The sequence below is a fragment of the Lampetra fluviatilis genome, chromosome 10, assembly GCF_964198595.1.
Source record: "Lampetra fluviatilis chromosome 10, kcLamFluv1.1, whole genome shotgun sequence".
Lineage (NCBI taxonomy): Eukaryota > Metazoa > Chordata > Hyperoartia > Petromyzontiformes > Petromyzontidae > Lampetra > Lampetra fluviatilis.
The window spans coordinates 4,515,383-4,536,521 of record NC_136284.1 but is presented as its reverse complement, the minus strand read 5'-3'; the positions used below and the strand labels follow the sequence as shown (position 1 = coordinate 4,536,521).

The 21,139-nt window shown below is 44.4% G+C and overlaps 1 protein-coding gene across 3 annotated transcripts in view; it reads right to left on the bottom strand.

The window, feature by feature from the left end:
• The window catches only part of LOC144934444 (diacylglycerol kinase beta-like), an 80,837-nt gene that overhangs the window by 4,039 nt on the left and 55,659 nt on the right, over positions 1-21,139 (bottom strand). For all 3 annotated transcript variants that reach the window (XM_078860198.1, XM_078860196.1, XM_078860197.1), the window contains 4 exons: positions 11,967-12,057; positions 10,979-11,180; positions 4,595-4,715; positions 3,147-3,207 (listed from right to left, as the gene is read on the bottom strand). In XM_078860198.1, the coding sequence (XP_078716324.1) occupies positions 3,147-3,207; positions 4,595-4,715; positions 10,979-11,180; positions 11,967-12,057 (475 nt within the window). The remainder of the gene's footprint in view (positions 1-3,146; positions 3,208-4,594; positions 4,716-10,978; positions 11,181-11,966; positions 12,058-21,139) is intronic.

The following is a 21,139-nucleotide window of genomic DNA, read 5'->3' as shown; positions in this document are numbered from 1 at the left end:
CGACGACGACGACGACGATTGAATACGAACGGATAAAATAGAATAAAAAAAAACTCGGAAAGTAAAAAAAAATATGTCGATTTGTTTCCAGGTCTACAATCGTGGAAATATTTTAAGAGTTATTTTCAGACGACAGTCCGATCCTGTGTGCGGTTCCTGCGTGCCTGGGTGTGCGATGCGACAAGCCAGCCATGAGCCTTGACAAACCCGTCCGACAGTGTCGACTTGTTCGCTCGCTCAGAATGCTCACTTGTTTGGACTGGGAGACAAGCTGAGGAGTGTAAGAATCCGCCATAGAACTGGAACAATGGCCCCCTATTAGCGATATGTGCGTGCGTGTGTGTACGTTGCCACCGCTATGGAAACCCCACTGGGGGGGCTCTTTTTCAAGCCACTGCGTTTGCTGTGATCGCATGCCGAGCGAAGATGCTAATTGACACGGCGCTGTGATAGAATTCAATAGCTAGCAAACACCAGTTTTACTATAGATCGTGGGCAAGTGCAAACAAAACAAACATCTTGCTCGCTCGCTGCAGTATTGCGTTACTCCTAGCCTCTGCGAAATGTTGCAGTAGATCATGTACACTACTTTGCCTTCATAGCAGGCGGAAACTTATATCCGGTGCAGTTACTTTACACTGCACATGGCAAGGGCAATGTTTTACACAAAAAATGCTGCCATTTTTTCTCTCTCTCTCCAAATGTGTAATTTTTTTCCATTTATTCATTTCTCCGTAGCCATTGCGCAAAAATATATCAAAATAACCAGGAAAAAATGGAAAGCGAGATTGTCCGTATGCTTTTATGCCTTCAGATTTCAACATTTACTGCGAGGCAAGCCAGCCCTGAGCCTCGACAAACTCCAGTGACGGCTTGTTCACTCGCTCGCTCAGAATGTACCACGGTGGCGAGATGTTAACTACCTTGCCTGGTATACAGGAGTTCGTGGGTTCGACCCTGACGCCTGCTGTATATTTGGAGTTTGCATGTTCTCCGCGTGGTCGCCTGGATTTTTCTCCGGGTCCTCCACTTTTCCCCTCCACATTTAGAAACGAGTATTTGGCTGTTATACATTTCCAGATAAGCCACTACATTCACCTATCATTTATGATCAAGTGGCGTCTAAAAATGAGCTATATAGCTCAGTGGGCCTTACCTGGTAAAAAAAAAAGTTTTCGTTTCTAGTTTTTACAGACGGGCTGACCATATTTCCAGTAGTTACACAGGAGATTAGGCTGGGAAAGAGCACAGGTGTGAGGGATGCATCGTGTTTGTCAAACTGTAAACAACTTCTCCACAAACAGGTGGTGATACGAAGCTCATTGTTACCCACTCGGTGCTCTTACACAGAGGCTGCCTCCAAAATCACTAAGACGGTTGGAGGGCAACACTGAACCATTTTCCACCATACATTCTACATCGTAACGTGAAAGAGTAGGCCAAAATAGCATCGAGGTGGGGGTTTTAAGCGCCTCCCTCGAGTGGGGGCATCTTCCGCCAGCAGTTGCCTGAGCAAGGCATCGCAAGGTCTGCACCTTCTTTACCTCTTAGTCAACTTTGTGGGAAGTCGAGGGCAATGCAGTAAAATCCATTGTTGTTATCCTACTTGTATATTCCCACCGTGCGTGCTCCTCAGGCCTTCAGCCAACCCGCAGCGAACCAGCGTGGTAAAAAAAATCGGTCAGATAAATCCCACATCCTTTAACAGGCATGGAAAGAGGCCCTCATCCAGCAGCAGATTGGCAAAAGGGCTGTACATGTGCCAAGTTCTCCAAAAACGATAAGACGAAATGATTCCCCTGTATTTTAAAGCAAACAAATTGAAGGCTAGTCGTATATGTTCTTTGTGTGTGTGTGTGCGCGTGCGTATGTGTGTGACCAGATCTCTGACTTTATTGACAGCGGGAACAAATCTGGGGCGTGTCTTATAATCCAGAAAATAGGTGACATGGGCTTAGGCAACTTTGGTAGCCAAAAAAAATACCTGTGTATGAAAAGGGTGTGCCGAGCGACTGTGCAGCACACACGTACCCAAAGATCCCCCGTAAAGCCTTAACAGACTGTTGGGGCAAGTGCTGTTAGCGAGCACTTATGAAGGCCGGTAAGGCACACGAGGGGGTGGGTGGCCAGCACCACGCCCGGCCACCTTTGTCTCCCTAGTGGCGATATTTACGCATTGCACCAGGTACTTATTTGAGGCTGAGTCGACCTAGGGGAGGCCCAGGACCGGTTCAGATAATCGTCACTGGTATCGACTGTGAACGGGAATCGAACTCGAGCCACCAGATTCGTAGCGCAGCGCAGCGCGCTAACCGCTACACTACCGCTCCCCACACACGTACGCACACGCACGCGCGCGCGTGCACGCACACACATCCACCCACCCAAACACAAGCCACGGTGCAGCCTGGCACGTGCGTTGGCCGATCACATTTCCTGCGAGAAACGGTGCACACCCCACACATGTGCAGATTCCACAGCTGGTGCAGAGCTCCAGCCCAGGGCGTGGTGGCAATCCAACGCGGGTTTTGCACATACCTCACCTCCAGGTGTGGCCAAAATGGGGTTCGGGCGACAACAATGGCGCACATTTAAAGTCTTGTGTTTGCCTCAATTAGCACCACACCTAGGGGGTGGCATCTGACAACAAAAAAAAACCCCGCTGTTGTGACGAATCGTGCCTCTATCCTGAACTCGGAAACGTAAAAATCTCACCGTGATTGTCTCCACTAAAACTCAGCACTTTTCGTTGTTGTTCTGTTAGTTTTAAATATTCGTGATTTTACTGTGACACGGGGAAGACCCGTCATGCTCATTGACGTTCACTCTATTTGCCTTCGTGTGTGTTTATTCCACGTCCGCCTTAATTGAAAGGAATTATTTTCAATGGATGCAATGAAGGTTGCCAAATAAATATCACGAATTGAATTAGCTTCACCAACCCGGCACTGACCAGTGTGGTGAAGCAAGCTAAAGTAACCCCCATGTGACCCACACGGCATGGGTAGAACCGTCATTTAGCAGTGGATTGGCAAAAGGCCCGTGCATATGTGATTGAATGAGCCCAACTTATCCTGAGTATAGCCGAGGCTAGCGATCGATTCTGCTACACCATCAGTATGAGAAGCAATGGTGGGATCACATACGGTGCAGGGCGGCTGCATCCAGGGCTCTCCGTCGATCTGCATGGGCAGCAGTTTGGTCGTCCTACGGTGGAGGAACACAGTGACACAGAGCGAGCCGTTAAGGCCAGTGGCGTAGCCTGTTTGGCATGGGCCCTGGTGGCTGGTGTTGCAAGGAATTAAATGGGCCCCCACCCCCCACCGATGTTCTCCCTACTTTTTGTAGGGCCCCTCTGGCTTGTGGGCCCTGGTGCAGTTGCACCGCCTGCATACTAGGCCAACTGTTGCTGGCGATTGTCACTGGCAATGCATTTATTGTACTATGAGCAATAACTATAGCACCTTGGTAGCGGAGTGGTGTTTAGTGACGGAAGTCTGACTACCCAATGATAAAGTGAGATTGGTGAACATTAATCGGTCTACAGATCATACAACCTCGAGGAACCATGTGACCTCTGTCTGTGATTTAATTGGAAGGTTGCCATCACAGTTGCTCAACTAGGGAGAGCATCGGATCAAATTTGTCCATATTTTGGTGACAACATTTTCTTCGTGAGAAAACGTCGCGGCAACTGCTGCGGGTGACGATTGTTGGCAGCTATTGCTCTTAAAATTGACCAAGTTTATCGTGGCCTTTATACTTTGTCCGTTAGCACAGCATCTGGCAACTGCATCAAGAGGAATGTTAAGGCAAGTGTCGGAGCACGGATCGTTTATCGTGTCACTGATGAGATGAGACTTTGTGGGGGCGGCGTGTGGGGAGTTGGTGCGGGCAGATAAAGGCCCATTACGAGATGAACCACCTTCATTGATCACACATTATTGATTGGTACCGATCGGAGTGGGGAGGGAGAGGGACACTTTGTTTACCCTCTGTAATGTAATTTATGGGCAGCAATGAAATTGAGAGCCTATGGTTTAACTTAGATTGGAGGCTTCCTTTGGTTTAAGATAAAGAAATATTATTGGTTAAAAAAATATATAATCTTTAATGTTAATTAACGTTCCTGTGTCTCAAACTTACAGCCACAGTAGTCGAGCACTTTTCACCGTAGAGTCGAGTCAAGCAATGGCTCATTCTGATCGGAAATAATTTAGTGTTTGCATTATTGATGATGAGATATGTATGACTTATGGCTTATGACCTAGGTCAGAAAAACCATGAAGGAACATATTCGCCACGCTAATCTCATTGGGTTTTAGAAATTGCCACACTTTCTTTCTTTCCATTCATGTATTTATTTATTTTAGTTAAGTGCCAGGAATATTTTTTTTTATAAAATGAATACAAATTTTGGTAACACGTGCAGGACATATATAGCCTTTGCACTTAAACGGTGACATTTATCAGGCATTTCTAGGTTATACGAGATATATATATATATAATTCTTGAAGTGGAAAATAAATATCTTAAGCGTAGAGGGAGAGTGAGTCGATTGAGTGCATGCTCGAAGCGTGGGCTGCTGGTCACCGGATGGTCACAGAGGAGCACTGAGCCATTCTCTTCCCGGCACTCTTCAGCCCAGTGTAGATTTGGCCCATCTCCATTGCTCCCTCCAACCCCACCACCTCCAACAGCTGGTCGCCCAGATCTGAATTGTCACACAGAAAAAAACGAAAACGCACACAAAAACAATTACGTGAACTTTCAGCTCGTAAGACCTTGAGTTCGATGTCACCTGGTGAAGAGCGAAAAGGTAAAAATGTGGTGCGTGACTGTTTTGTTCCCGCACCTTTGCAAACCTATGCTGATTATAAATTAAAGTGAAAAGAAAAATGCAGCCCATTGTACTCTGACAGAGGATGCATTGCCAAGTCCATAATAATGCTGCCCTCATTATTCCCTGCCTTGCTACCAGATTAGCCCCCCCTGTAAGTTGTCAGTGTATTGCCTTCTGCTTTTGGAATTAATATGTTAATGGAACACGTCGTTAACATATTAATTTCAACACCCTACGTACTGAGCTAGGGCAGTGTGTGCGTGCTTGCGTGTGGAAACTCTGCAGGCACTTATAAATATTTCTTGATGTTCATAAAATAATAACAAGTTCATTTATATAAAAAATTAACGTAGGTTTTATTTTTTTTTGCATCTGTCATCGAGAGGAAAGAGCTCGATATTTTTGCCATCTGATAATTTTCAGTCATCATCATCAGCCATGGTTAATCCACTGCTGGATGTAGGATTCCTTCAAGCCACCACCATCTCGCAGATGATGATGATGTTTGAATCCACCTAGCATCTGGACACGAGTTTATTTCATCGCTCCTTCTCTTCTGTAGTTGCCCTTTTAAAAAAAACTTCAGCAGGCGACAGAAACATTTAAAAACGTTATTATTTGGAATTAACCTGTGATTTTATTCACAAGTTAATTGAAGCAGAAATATAACATCGGCAATATGTGTGATTGCCTCAACATGAGCAAATTATTCAGTAAAAAAATAACCTTATAACTAACAGCCCTTTGCCAGATGCCGGTCATGGGAATTATGTGACCATACTACACCGTGCCGGTCAGCGTGAGTTGGCGATGGCAGGAGGCCCCAGGATCGGTTTCAGATTTCACTCGCTACTGATGTTAGCCGTGACTCGGAATTAAACTCAGATCACTGGGTTCCGAGCGCAGAAGCACTTGCGAATGCGCCAACAGAAAATGATCAGAATAAAGTATTCAAATGCTGCAATGTGAAAACAACAAATACAATACGCCACTAAGACAGCGTTTAAAGTAATAATTGGAGCACAGTTCGATTTGCAACTGTATCTTTCTCTCTTTCTCTCTGGATTCACCATCCCCCCCCCCTGCCCAGCCAGACCATCTGGCACGGCACCTTATGGGTGATAGCCAGGCAAAGAACAACTGCAACGTGCTTTTATTATGGGGCTCAGTGCTAGTTCTGGGATGATTAACACATTTATTGTTGAGTTTTCCACTCCTACCGATATTTGAAAAGCCAGCGCAATTTTCTTGTAGGTGAGCAAACCTACAATCTGGCTCAGGGAGGCTCTCATCCAGCAGAGGATTCATAGTGGACATTGATTTTGATGAACAGACAAACCATGGTGGTGACAGCAATCTTGAAACGTTTCCTTTGTTCGCAAGTATAATTTTATTTTGGGCGATTTGTGAAATGTGGTCTATATACTGCATGTGAATAATACTCTATAATTTGTCATATGATATCGATAATTCTGTTTTTAGATGTTACTATCGTTATGCTGTAGCTGTAATCCTAATTAAATTTTATAACTGTATTGTATTTGTTAACATTACGTTACAGTATTACGTTAGTGTTGTAATACCGTATCATTAGAATTGCTGCTACAAAGAAAAGTACTTTATGGAGCGATTAAATCAACTTACGTGTCGGGACTTGCCAGATGATCACAATACTTAACTGTGTGAGATGGCAAGAGCAGAGGGATGCCTTCATCCAACAGTGGCTAGATCATGATCACTGATGATGATGGTGACTGCACGTGACAATATAAGAATAAGATATGCGTTTGTATGCCACCGAAACGTCGTGATTTATTATTTTATTTTGTTTCTATTAATTTTATTTTTTTACCTACGTGACTTTACCGAAAAAACCTAAGAGTATGCCTCGCAGTGTTGCCAGTCCATCGTAACGTGCGCTTGGAAGGGCACTGACATCATGGTTTCGATGTGAGGCCAGTGTAAGCGATGCGCATATGGACTCTGGTGAGATTTAACTGTTCATAAAAGCAAGAGTACAGTATTTGTTTTTTTTTGTTCGCACTTTTTTTATGTTTGACCATTTAAAAATAGAAACCCGTTTTTAACTTGCAATTGTGAGTATATTTTGGCATCTGTTTATTTGGTTAAAAAAACAGAATAGATGGCCAAGCTTACTTTAAACTTCATTGATGTTGGACTGTACACACAGTATTCACACTGTATGTTTTTTTTGCCACCTAATCAAAAAAAATACAACTACTGGGTTAAATATTTAAGACTCGGCAATAAAAATGTTCATTAAAATTGGTACTTGAAGCGACTAGCCACGCTACTTTCAAATTGTCAAATTTTCCCGATGCTAAATTTAATTAACACTTAAATGTCCCGGACGGACGCGATGCTAATTAAAACTCGACCCAAGATAAGGTCATCGTTTTTTTTTCTTTCCACACTGGTGTTGAAAGTCATCACGACCAAAAGAACATGCTAAATAGGAGTTATGGGGAGCTCGGGGGTTACGTGATGATGCCTTGGGGACCGAAGGGGCAAGGAGTGATCAAAGGCAAGGCTCGCTCGCGATACATGGAGGGCATGGCTGAAGGAAGTTGGCTGTTAGGAAGGTCTGGAGGACATGCCCCCGTGGATGTCAGATGTCATTTAGACCCCCCTCCCCCCTTTACTATCACCCCACCCCACCGTACTGCACTCCACCCATGGCATATCAAAAGACAACAATGGGAGCTTTTATATTCAAGCGGGTGTCTATGAAATGCAGATGCAGAGAAGAATGAGGAGACAATAAATCTAGGCCACCGCTAATTGCCTCGTTGGGCAGTGGTTGAATACGTGGAGAGGGCTGCTGGGAGATGGCCTTAAGGTGCAGCCATTTTGTAGCCCAAGGAGACAAATGTCTGGACACGGGCGTTGGAATAAACAAACAGACAAACAAGCTGACTGCAGCATCCACTCCCTTGCGGCTTTGATGTCCTTTGTTGGGACCAGATGAAAGTTTGGGAACACCAAAGCTTCCATGTGTTTAGGAATTGTTGTGCTAGGGTTGTAGCCAGGCAGGGCCTGCAGTTTTATTTCTGTCTAACCACATTTTGTCATTCATTAGTCAATTTTACGTTCGTTTTTAACTTATATTTTTCTCGTGGGACTGTAATGAATAAAAATGTCATCTTAATTGCACGTGTGTAAACCTTTGTACTAGTTTTGCAGCTTGATCTCAGGGTAAAATGAAAGGCGCAAGCCTCCAAGAGGGAGTGTCTTATAGAGCCCTTGGAGGGCATGTGGGCCTGCTTGTCCACGCTGGCCAGACATCTTGGAGGAGTTGGAAGTTGGCTCACAAGTGACGACATCATATTCATTCCTCTATTTAAGACCAAAAGAGGATTTCTGCACAAATCTGGCTGCCGCTTGATGATGCTGCTTGTAATTACTGGCGAAACGTCGTACTGGAATTGTAAATGTTGTGAGTTTACTCTCCAACACACCGGTGTGCTGTACTAGTAAAGAATTGGCATGTTTTGTTTACGTGACAAACATTACTAATTGTGTCAGGTGGTGGCGGGGTTAACGACACTTTCATATTTACACGATATAACCCAAAAACCTCTTTTATGGATACCCAGACCAACCCAATGACACCTTTCCGATCGACTAACGGCAGATCTCATTGTATATATGTCTTACAATTCTACACAGTGGCAATGATTTATTTGATCAGTCCTGTTATTTTATAACTTTATTTTGTTTATTTACTTTCATTCTCCCCTCTTTTTGTTTGCAAAAGTAAAACAAAACCCCCTCATAGTCTTCTAAGCATATGTGTACAAACATGCTCTTAGATGGTAAAAATGCATCTGATGTTCAAGAGCACTGTGCTGCTTCATTCCAAACTGAAAGTAAACGAGCCAGGCTCTGCAGGTGTACCTGCTAATTGCATTATCTGTTACAAAAGTGGTTCTTGCTCTGATTGCCTGCACAGGGGAGGCAATTACTGCATGTCGTGACTAATTAAGCAATAATGAGGCTCCTTGAATAATGATGTCCCTGGCGAGATCAAAATGCGGCGCTTTGCAGACACGGCGGTGACATGTGGCGTGGCATCATCTGAAGGCTGGCATAACAACAAGCCGCGGTGCGGTCTGTTCACGTTATTTTCTGCACGCGGTCCAACCCCTTGACAGATTGCCTTCGATGTGTAGAATTAAAAATTCTCGGGTAAAGATGCGGCCCTGCAAATGCTTGCTCGTGCCACTGCTGGCAGAAGGGCCTTCGCTCCACGCTGAGCAGATTTGTTTGAGTACCCACACTTTACTCCACCACACATGACCTGCTGATGAACGAACTGTAAGTTAACCCATGTATACTGCTGGGTGGGCAGAGGCGAGGTCTGGGGGGGATTTTAGAACTTGCTGCATTGTTTCAACTGCCACTGCCGGGAGATCGAATTTTTGTTTATTTTATTAACTGTTTTTTTTTTAAATCAGGTAAGGCCCACTGAGCTATGTAGCTCTTTTTCAGAAGCGACCTGGCCACAAATGATGGCTCAACGAAGTGGTTCATCATGCGGAAATGTATAGCAGCCACATACTGTAAACACATGTTTCTAACATGCAAACTCGAATAAACAGGTGTCAGGGTCGGGTTCGAACCCACGACTTTCGGTATACCAGGCGAGGTAGGTAACATCTCGCCACCGTGTAGCTGACCACTCGGTCGAGCTGACCGCTAAACCAAGGCAGCATCCATCCAACCTTCTATTAGTATGAATTGAAAGTGGCATTTAAATCACAGGCCCTTGTGATTTAACCACCCCTCCAGCCCATCAGCGATTTGATGAATTGTCATGTTTCAAGGTTGCTATTGATCTTGAATAGATTTTTGTATTGTTTTTACTGTCCACTGTATTAGCCGATCATCTGCATCGTCATCAATCATCAGCTACTGTATAGTCAATCCACTGCTGGATGAACTGGCCCTTGCCGCCACCATCTCTCGCCATCCTGCGATGTAAAAATTCACCTTGCACCTGCCCCAGAGTTGATGTCCGTCGCTCCATCTCCTCTGTGGATGTACTCTCGGATGCGATCCATAACTTGCATATACACTGCAGTATTGCATAAATTACAAATAATTGATTCTCACACGCACACCTTGATGGACTTCATGTATCTTGCACATAAACAATTCATTTCAATTGATGTATTGCTCCTTGCCTACAATATAAGTGACTTTCTGGACACAGCCAAACGCATTAGCAGAGTGCTTGCTTTATGCACAAAATAAAAACAATTCTATCCTACATAGGAACTAACTTACTCTGAGTTTTCTGACAGCCAATATGACACTCTATTGACTGCCGAAGGCATGACACACTCTCATGAATTGAATTATTAATACAGATGTAATGGAACTGTGACTTGCCACATGTTCAACTGAATCATGCAACAGCCGTGCCTATTAAGCAGAGCCCTTGCCATTCACACACACGTAACGAGTGTGACGGCTGTGAAATGTTATATTTGTCCATGACCAAATCATCGGGAATTCGCCTCAGCTCGTGACACTGAGAGGACGAGGAAAACATGGATTGATGAACATGTGTCAGTTGGGGCTGTCACTTTGACTCTTAACGAGAGGTCATCTTGGACAGGACACGTCGCTAGAAGGGACAGTGGCCGGTGGGTGAGACTAATGACGGAGTGGCAGCCTCGGGAGGGAGTGAATGCTCCGCAAGTATGGCCGCCACAAAGATGGAGTGAGGAAAGCTCCATCTAGTTGTATTATTGAGCGTGTGGATTTGTCTCCGGGTCCTCCGGTTTTCCCCCTCCACATTTAGAAACGTGCGTTTATGAGTATTTCGCTGCTTTAAATTTCGACGTGATAAGCCACTTTGTTGTTGGGATATCATTTGTGGCCAGGTCGCTTCTGAAAAATAGCCGTGTATCTCAGTGGGCCTTACCTTGTTTAAATAAAAGTAGTAAAAAAAAAGTTACATTGTGCCAGCGCCCCGTTGTATTGTTACATCGCAGCACCACGAGAGTTGTCGACGGCATGGGGAGGCCTTTGCCCAGCAGTAGATTGCTCACGTTCTGATGATGATGGCGATGGCGAGCGCATGACCCTGCGCAGTGTGGTCTCACCCTGCACGCAGTACTTGAGCTCCTTGGGGTCGGTGACGGTGGTCATCGCGCGCTCAGGCGGCCGCTTCTTGCTCTGCCGCCTGTAGTTGCGCCGGCGGCGGCTCTCGCCCCACAGGTTGGAGCCACCGTGCATGCTGGGAATGTTGAGCAGCGCGACCCCCTCCAGGGAGGTGTTGCTCAAGTCCAGGAGCATCCCGTCGCACTGAGAGGGAGACACACACGCACGTAGCTGATAAACGTGGAGATTTTGCATCGGTTTCCACCTTCTGGGCTCTCATCGTCTGGAAGGTCCGGGAGGTCAAAGCTTTATAAAGTGTTTTATTTTCACGTGGAGAGAGGGAAGGTTGTGCGCTTCATTTATTTGATCATTAAAATATCCATGATCAAAATGCTCCACAACAGTCCATAATGTTTTATATGCCAGTCAGTGTTTCTGACCTACTTTGTTTTAAAGAAGGGTTGAAATATCCGTCTATTGTATATTTTTTACATAAAACAATGTAAATGAGTGTAGTGAATATTGTTTAAATTGCTATTTGCACTACTATACGAAAATGTTCTTATTGTTAAAAAGTAAAATAACACACAACAAAAACAGCAACAATAAACCTTAACCAGAACCAGAGTTTCCTGGAGGCCTTGGGCAGAAGGCCACATTGGGCCCTCTTATTCCAAAACTCGGCCCGTTGTAGGGGCCTCTTTTTGTGTGAGACTCGGTGCAGATTTCCTTCATTTGACCCTCCACCCACCCACCCAACGGATTGGCCCTGTGGAACATTGCAAAAAAATGACTTCTTAGCGTTGCTTTCTCATACAACTGAAGGGCAAAAAAAAGAAAACGACACTGCGGCGTGCGGTGGATATGTTGCGCAACATTGGAAGGACCGAGTCTTTGCCGGCGGTCGGTCTCCACGGGGGAGTCGGCGTTTGCCGCGCCCTGGCACTGAGAGGGAGACACGCACACGGCGCCTGTCCACTCCTGCGTCACCTCGATCTCGATGCACTCGTGCAGCTTCTTGCAGGTTGCCGAGAACGTCTCCGAGGTGCCGAACTCAAAGTACCACAGCTTGTTCTTCATGCTGCTCTCACACAGTGGTGGGAAGTGTGCCAAGCGCGACATTTAACATCAGCATCGTTGTATATGAGCAGGGTATCTCAGCTGAATCGTCATGCTTCTGAGGTCTTCTTCTTGGTTCTATCGGTAAAGTCACGTAGAATGGAAGTAATAAAATAATAAAAATATAACATAATAAAATAAAATAACGTTGTATTTTTTATTATTTTATTATTTCCATTCTACGTGACTTTACCGGTTCTTTCGGTAAAGTCACGTAGAATGGAAATAATAAAATAATAAAAAGAAAACATAATAAAAGAATATAATATAATGTTTTATTTTTATTATTTTATTATTTCCATTCTACATGACTTTACCGAAAGAACCAAGAAGATGAATCCCTGCAGTCACGAAAGCTTCAAATCGAAACTTCTGAGGTCTGTTAGATGAGTGCAATCAAGTTTGACATTACCACTTAGTAGGAGCACAAAAGTGGTTGAACACCACTCACTACTCATTTGATGGCAGTGTTTAACATATATTTCCCCCAATTATATCTCAATTGTACGATTGGCATCATGGTATGTGATGAAGAAATGTTCATTTGGAACTCTCGATGGGCAGTGCATCATGTGTTAGAGCACAGTCGGCAGAAATGTATATCACAGGACTACTTTTGAGATTCCTCGTATACACACTGGGCATGCTGGACTTTCCCCAAACACGCTGCTGTAGAGAGATGTGCATCGCATGACAGTCAAACTGAAGTTGGCAATTCTCGGAATTAAATTGTTTTGACAAATTAAGCGAAAACTTAATTTAATACGATCGGTTTTGTTTTTTGTGTGTGTGTGCACTCAGTGGTAGCTGGGCTTAGACCACCAAATCACTACACTTGAGCATCTGGTTCGATCACTGATGGCCACCACCTCAGTGCTTTGACCCCTGAGCCCCCAGGCCACTTGATTGATTTTTTAAAATAATCATATTTTTTGTGGAATTATTATTGATGGGGGGTTAGTGTGCTGTGGTGCAAACACTTAATTTGCAGTGGAAATCAGGATTGTACTGCAAATGAGCTGCTGTTGCTGTAACACAGCGTGTCTTCTGTGGAGAGATGATATTTACACAAATTAAATAGAAATATAAGCAAACTAATTATTACGGAAGTTAATACAGAGGTGTCCAACCGCTTGCTGACGGAGACGCGATTTCTAATTAGCCTCGAAATAGGAACGCGAGCGCAAATTTGAAATATTTTACCGGAAAGTAAACCGGAAATAATGCACAAAGTAAGTGTCACCACAGCAATAATTAACAATATTGCCCACATTTGTAGTGTTTGTTTACTTCCTCACACTCCTGTTGTTTCGGATAAACTCGCGGTTGACACACGCAGCGAACGCAGCGCGTGTGAAGAGGGGCGCAAAGGCATTTTAGGAGGCAATTCCTCTCCTCTCGGCCCAATTGTTGTGAACTTGCAATGATGTGCAATGTCGCTCGGGACTGCGTATTATAGACACTCCCTCTCGCGCTTCTCCGTACTTTTCAGCGAAGGCGTGTTACTTTCCAAGAAGCAGCGACGTAGCAGTGTGTGCATTTGGTAGCTTTACGAGTTGCCCGCATCACAATGGCAACTCGCGTTGCGCGTAGACAAGTAAGAACACTTCGGCGGCAGGAGTCTATCGCACTTTACATTGAAAAATAAACTCCGAGTAAAATCTAATCATTTTCTTGGTTCTTTTGGTAAAGTCACGTAGAAGGAAAATAATAAAAATAAAACATAATGAAATAATTCTCACGACGTTTCGGCCACAACGCAAGCAGCCGTCTTCAGGTGGAGAACAGGTCTGTCGAGAAGGCAGCTTCTACGTGACTTTACCGAAAGAACTAAGAAAATGAATCCCTGCAGTCACGAAAGCTTCAAATCGAAATTTAAAATCTAATCGTCAGAATTTTGGCAATACATTTATCGTTCGCGCCATTCGTATCACGGAGGCGTTATGTTTCACGAGCGAATGTGGTCTGCGGTCGTTTCACATTATAGTGGGAAAAGACGCTATTTGGTTTGGCAAATTTGTGAGGCAACGCCGGCACACAATGCCTCCACTTTTTCGAATAATGTCACAGGGATCTTTGAAGTCCACTGTGAAGCAGACAGTGCGTAATTATGGTCAATGCGCCACAGCATTAACTGGGGAGGCCGTTGGGCTCGAACCACAAACCTCTGCAACAAACGGCGATACCCACTACCAGAGGTGTGGACTCGAGTCATGTGACTTGGACTCGAGTCAGACTCGAGTCATGAATTTGATGACTTGCGACTCGACTTGGACTTGCATAACAATGACTTTGTCCCACCTATGAGATGTGGACTCGAGTCAGACTCGAGTCATGAATTTGATGACTTGCGACTCGACTTGGACTTGCATAACAATGACTTTGTCCCACCTCTGCCCACTACCGCTCGGCCATGTTGCTGTGAATTAACACTAAACGGGAAATTTCGTGAAGGGTGGCCCAATGTCAAGTAATAAATAAACTCGGCAACTGTTGATTTAACCATTTTGCTTTGCACTCTCAGAAACAAGTGACAGCGTCATATTGCACAAACATACTGTACATTGTCCCTTTTGCCCCTCATGCATAAAATGGCATTTGGGAGATTAAAAAGAAATCTTAATAAGAAAGGGTCGGCGATCGTGAGAACAATAACAACGACGACGATACGATGATGACGCACAAGGTTAAATAATCCGTCCGCTCACACAACCTATCCTCCCCCCCCTCCCAGAACCCTCCATCTCAGGAGAGAATCACAAACAGATCGTTACTGCCTTTCGTCGGCCGCGTGTTAATTGGTCATGTGGGAAGAGCACGAGTGGCTCTCTCTCGCAGTGGGGAGGATGGCATCCACGGCGGGCCCGCGGAATAAAGAGCCGCTCCACGCAGCGCGGCGTTGTGGCCTGCCACCTAAAATTGCCCTGACAAGTGTGAAATTCCCACTTCGGAGAGAGAGAAAAAAAGACTTGACGGCGTCGTTAATTGATCGCTTTCTTCGGCGCGTTACGCAATGCTGCAATTACAATGGCTCGAAATACAGAATTATAATCACGACCGTCACGGAGATGACAGGACTGGACGAGCAGTGGAAAATAAATGTGAATGCAATGAAGGTTCAAAGCAAGTACGAAAGAGAATCGCATGATCATTTTCTCACAACTAATGTTGAATGTAATAAACAGCCCTTTGTCAATGCACTGCTGGACAAGGGCCTTCCCACACCGTGTTGGTCACAGGGCTTCATTGACCATACTTCACCATGCTGGTTCGTACGGGTTCAGTTGTCAGGACGCCACTGGAGCTATGCACTTTAAAATCTGAATTGAAAAATAATTTCTTTAGGACTGCCAATTAGCACGGTTGGCTACGTACGGTGCGAAAGAAGTTCAACATCCATAACGTACATACATAGCCGTGGCTGAAAATCAAACCTCGTCACCGGGTAAATAGTGAAGTGTGCTTACCACTGTGCCACCGCTACACCCGCTCACACTACTAGAGCCGAGTACCCATGAGAATGACACAGAGTGAATCCAATCAGAGAGAAAGGTCCTTGAAAAAGAGACCCAGAGTCTGAGAGCATGCTGCGTTAGATTTACGTATTGATTACATTCTTCATTATCATAAATTCAACATATGGTTGTCCCAAATTGTCAATGTACGTTACACAATATTGTCGGAATGAATGGAGACCAAGTGGTAAAAAAGGCAACAAATGAAATAGCAATTACTTATCACATATCCGCAACAAAATCTGAAAAGTGGGTAAAGAGGAAATTGCACTGAGCGATGGATAGAGGAGTGCATGCATCGGATAACGACCACAAATCAAAAACAAAATATTGACTTGTTGAGAAACGTAAGTGGACACAGGAAGGATGCATCACTGCAAGATACAATGGCTGAGAAACAATGCAGCAAGTAAGGTGGATTGTGGCATCACAGACCCATGAGGGATACTGATGTGGGGAGGACTTCATCCAGGAGTGGACAGAACATGGCTTATGAATATTATAATGATGACCTATGAGGTTTATCCGGAGGTCACATTTTAAAGATCAATCGCCGTTGGTTATTTTCCACAAGTTGAAACGCTCCCTCCCTCCTCTCCCTCACCTCTGACATCGCTAGGTGAGAGCGACAGAAACAGCGGCAGTCTTTTCATCCGGTGGCTAAAGAGAATTCCGTGTCGACTAACAACCAATCCGTAGCTTGTTTGTGCCACCCACACGCCTGCCTGCCCAGTCTGGCTCTATATCACAGCGATGCGTTAATGATGTGCTGGGGCACTTGAATCATCACTTACATTGAGGGTCTATACCTGGTCAGCGGACAAGTAGCTGTCAGAAGTAGCACCCTCGTGTAATTTTTTTGAAGTGATGGAACATGTTTTATTCCCTATACCGTGATAATAATAATTCACAGCCCTTTGTCAACGCATCATTGGATGAAGGCTGCCCCATGCCGTTATCGGTTGTGGTGGGTTGTTTGACCATTGGCTGACATGGTGGCGAGATGTTCGATCTTGACCCTACCACCTGTATATTTGGAGTTTGCATGTCTATCTCCCCGTGGTCACGTGGATTTTTCTCTGGGTCCTCTGGTTTTTCCCTTCAGATTTAGAACATGCGTTTATAGTATTTTTGGCTGCTATAAGTTTACACATGATAAGCCACTTTATTGCACTATCGTTTGTGGCCAGGTCGCTTCTGAAAAAGGGCTACATAGCCCAGTGGGCCTTACCTGGTAAAATGAACAGTTTAGTTTTATTTCACCAGGCTGGTCAGTGCGAGTTGATTAAGGGGGCGCCCAGGACTAGGTTTACATATCGCTTGCACTGATGTTTAGTGCGGTGCGATATCCACCCTACCACCACTCAACCCATTCTCTTAGACCTGGTCGCACTAAAACAATATGCTCCGCAGTATGAGCCAGATTCACGTGGTAATGAAATGGCTGAAACACATTTGCTTGATGATTTGCTCCATTGCTGTTGATGGAGGAGACATCGGCATAATTTCATAAGAACATTCGCCGACTTAAAGATTTCAGTCTGACTAAAGAAATGCTGCAACCACGTAGCATTGGGTTGTTTCTTCTAAAACTGGGATATATTTCCAACTTATTTTTGTAAAAATGCATAACAAAAACACGTCAGCAATTATTAACTGGTGCCTTATGCACTGTACTTGCATGTGGACTACAATACAGTTATTTATCAACGTTATTCGTTTCCTGCTTAGCAAAGGGCCAGAGAAAATGACGCTGCAGTGCGAGCTGGATAAAACAAAGGCGGCGTCGGGGTGCTGGTCTGATCCAAATAGGTAGAATTCTACAAGTACAAAGCGTTTTAATGGGTCCCACCAGTCGTTAAGTGCGGCTCAGTCATGCTGTTTTTAGTCGCCGGGCTGGAAGTGGCAAGCAATGACGCCCATCGTTTTTATTGCGCGTCGCAGTACTTCTGCGTAGAGGCGGCATTAATGTGGCAGTAAAAAAAAAGAGTCGAGCGAGAATTTTGACGTGACATCCCGTGCTCTTTCTCGGCATGCAATGGATATGGATGCTCGGCAATACATTAACGCGTGCGCCGCTTCGGATGTGCACTCAGAAAGGGAGCCGCTCATCGAACGAATGTTTAAAAAAAAATCACGCCGCAATTTCTTAATGCGATGGGCCTTTCAATCGACGTGACGTACGCCCTCTCCAGGGTTGATTGTCACCGCCGCTGGGATTTCCTCCATCATAACAGTGGCTACTGTCACCAACACAAACGTCTCTCTCTCTCTCTCCAAACAGACACACGGGCGAGAACACGGAACAATGACGGCCGCGTCCCCACAACCGAGTCACAGTCACAGCTCCTGTTTACACTGGAGGTCAGTTGTGGCCCACACCCCCCTCTCGCGCTCGACCTCATTTCGGCGATCGCCGAGATGGCCACACCAAATTAAGGACGGCATTATTGGAGACGCCCCAGTTTGTTGATGCGCAAAGAAACAAAATCATGTATTTGACAAGGCTTGCCGTGGCCATCGATCGCGTGTTTTAGAAGGGCTTAGTCCGACGACAATCCCATTCTATTTCTCAAAAGGAAGGACCACCGCCCTGCTCGTGATCTTAAAATTGTGCGCTCTAACAGCCCGGTATTGTTGAGTGGCTTTATCATTGTAACACCATCCGGAAGCCTGCGTTTGTCAGTGTGAACTCTGCTCTTAGAGGTGTGAATGCAAGGCTGTGTCGATCTAAAAAAACACATGTAAGCATGCACAAACAAGTGTAAACACGTGTAAACAAGAGTAAACACGTGTAAACAAGTGTCAACATGACAATGTTCACAAAACCACCTCCGAGTTTAACGATACGTATTTTTATCCTTTCTTTGTGTATTGTAGCAGACGATGATTATGAGAAAGTTTAATGACACGTATCGAACTCCTCTCTCGAGCTCTTCATCTGCCTAACTACAAGGGAAGTACCCCCAAGTTTTTGGATGAATCCAAAACAATCAGAAAATTGGGCCGAAATATAAAATGTTGGTCTGATACAAAAACCCAGACGTGACATCGGGTGATGTCCCTTTTGTTAACAGGAGGACAATTTACATTCGTAATGATCTGAAAATCCAAACAAGATCCAAAATTGTCTTTAAAAATCATAATATTTGAGTTTATCCCCCCAAAACCCACTCCTACTACCTACCTAGGTGCCCTGCAGAAAACTGGCTGAATTGTGTGGCTACAAACCATAACAGCAGATGCCATGTGCTATGATTTAAACATGTAACACTAATCACCGAGCAAAACAGGGTTCAGACAGGGCTGAGTAAACGAATAAATGTTGAGTGAGCCTAGCATCAGGAACATTGTGTGCGACGAGCAGGTGACGGTGGGTGATGGCGTGGGTTGCGCGTCATGTCAGTGCTCACCAAACATTGCACGATAAACACTGCACGCGTTGGCTCCGCACTAACGGGTCGCACCCAGGGCTTAATTTCTCGCTGAATATTATCTGCGCCGCTGGCAGACTGGAGTATGTGGCACGTGACGAGTATACTCTTAGGGTTTTTCGGTAAAGTCACGTAGGAAAAAAAATAAAATTAATAAAAGTAAAATAAAAATTCACGACCTTTTGGAGGCAACACAAGCTTCCGTCTTCTGGTGGAACCATCACAGCACGATCGCTGTATCAAGTAAGTATCAAGTAAAAAAAGCCTTTACTTGATACAGCAATTGTGCTATGACGGTTCCACCTGAAGACGGAAGCTTGTGTTGCCTCCGAAACGTCGTGAATTTTTATTTTACTTTCATTAATTTTATTTTTATTATTTACCTACGTGACTTTACCGAAAAAACCTAAGAGTATGAATCCTTGCAGTCACGAAAGCTTCAAATCTAGAACGTGACGAGTAGCCACAGCCACAGTTAGACAATATACTGAATGCGGTGTGCTGGTTGGGCGCGGAATTTATTTGACGGTTCACCAACCCGGATAGACATGAAATAAAGCACTGGTTGCAACACTTTGAGCGTTTTGTCCTCAAAAGTCAATGAGCGTCTATGCAATATTCGAAAAAGTGACAGTTACAGCTTGATGGACAATCTTGCCCCATTGATGCCATGATAAATCACCACTGATGTTGACAGGTTAGGTCGCTTTGTAGGAGGTTACGTGAGCAATGGACGCTGCTCACTGCGTTGAGCTCATGACGTGATAAAACAACAACTTCAATCATCCACAGCCCTATGGCAATCAATTGATGGATGAAGGCTTCCCCCATGCTACGATTGACCATACTTCACCATGCTGGCCAGTGCAGGTTGGTTGAAAGGGGCCCAGGATCTGTATGGATATCATTCGCCATGATGTTAGCGGTGATCAGGTATCAAACTCAGGCTACCAGGTTCATACTGCCGTGCACTTCACCACCGCGGCACTCCTCCACCCACTCCGCTCGATGATGCAATCAGGAGCTCGATGATGCAATCAGGAGCTGTATGCAACGTGACCTCATCGTTCTCATAAACAGGGCACTCTACACAAGGCCTCCTCCGTATTCATCAGCCACCTTCTTTATTTATATTTTTACCGGCGGTTATTTTTTTTGCAAGACCCACCTAACGTCTTGGTAATATTATTCAAATGAAATCTATCTACGATTAAAAAAAAAACTTTATTATGTATGATATTGGTTTGCGAAAGCCTACGTGTTAAATCGATCTTCGATTAATTGGCGAGCTCTCGGAAACATTTATATGAAAGCAAATAAGCCAACATGTTACGCAGATGTCATACAAGTGATTAAACGTTGGGGGGGACTTTGATTGATACTTGGAAAGCCATAAAAAGCCATGTATTTTTGAAGTGGTGCAATTAAAATATATTTCATTATTTATTACTCATGTTGTATGCTGATTTAATTATAATTGAATAACAGACGCTATAATGTTGGCCACAAGCGCATGGTTTTATCATTAAGTGGTTAATATACATACATATGGTATCGGTCCATTATCTAGCTAGGTAAAATGAAAAGACGTGATATGTATAATAGATCATAATATCTTTGTATTCTTGGTTCTTTCGGTAAAGTCACATAAAAAAATTAAATCACGACGTTTCAATTGCAACACAAGCAATCATCATCAGGTGTGACAACCACAGCAATACATTTTACTGAAGTGGGATCCTTGCAGTCACGAAAACTTCAAATCTAGAATAATATCTTTGCTTTACATTGCCTTATTTTAAAATAATTGGCATAAAAAGCAAACATTATTTGTTTACATGATATAGAAAATGAGGCTATATTTGACTGTGCGTCAAAACGTAGCTGGGTTTGTTTTCACCAGCAGTATATATTGTTGGTGTACGATGAACACTTCCCTATGCCATATCGGGCGTGGGCGTTGTTTGACTATACTTCACCACGTCGGTCAGTGCGGATTGCTGAAGGGCTGGGAGGAGGCATATGATCTATTCAGATATCACTAACCAGCGCTGTTATCTGTGGCCGGGATATCAAACTCAAATCACCGGGTTCG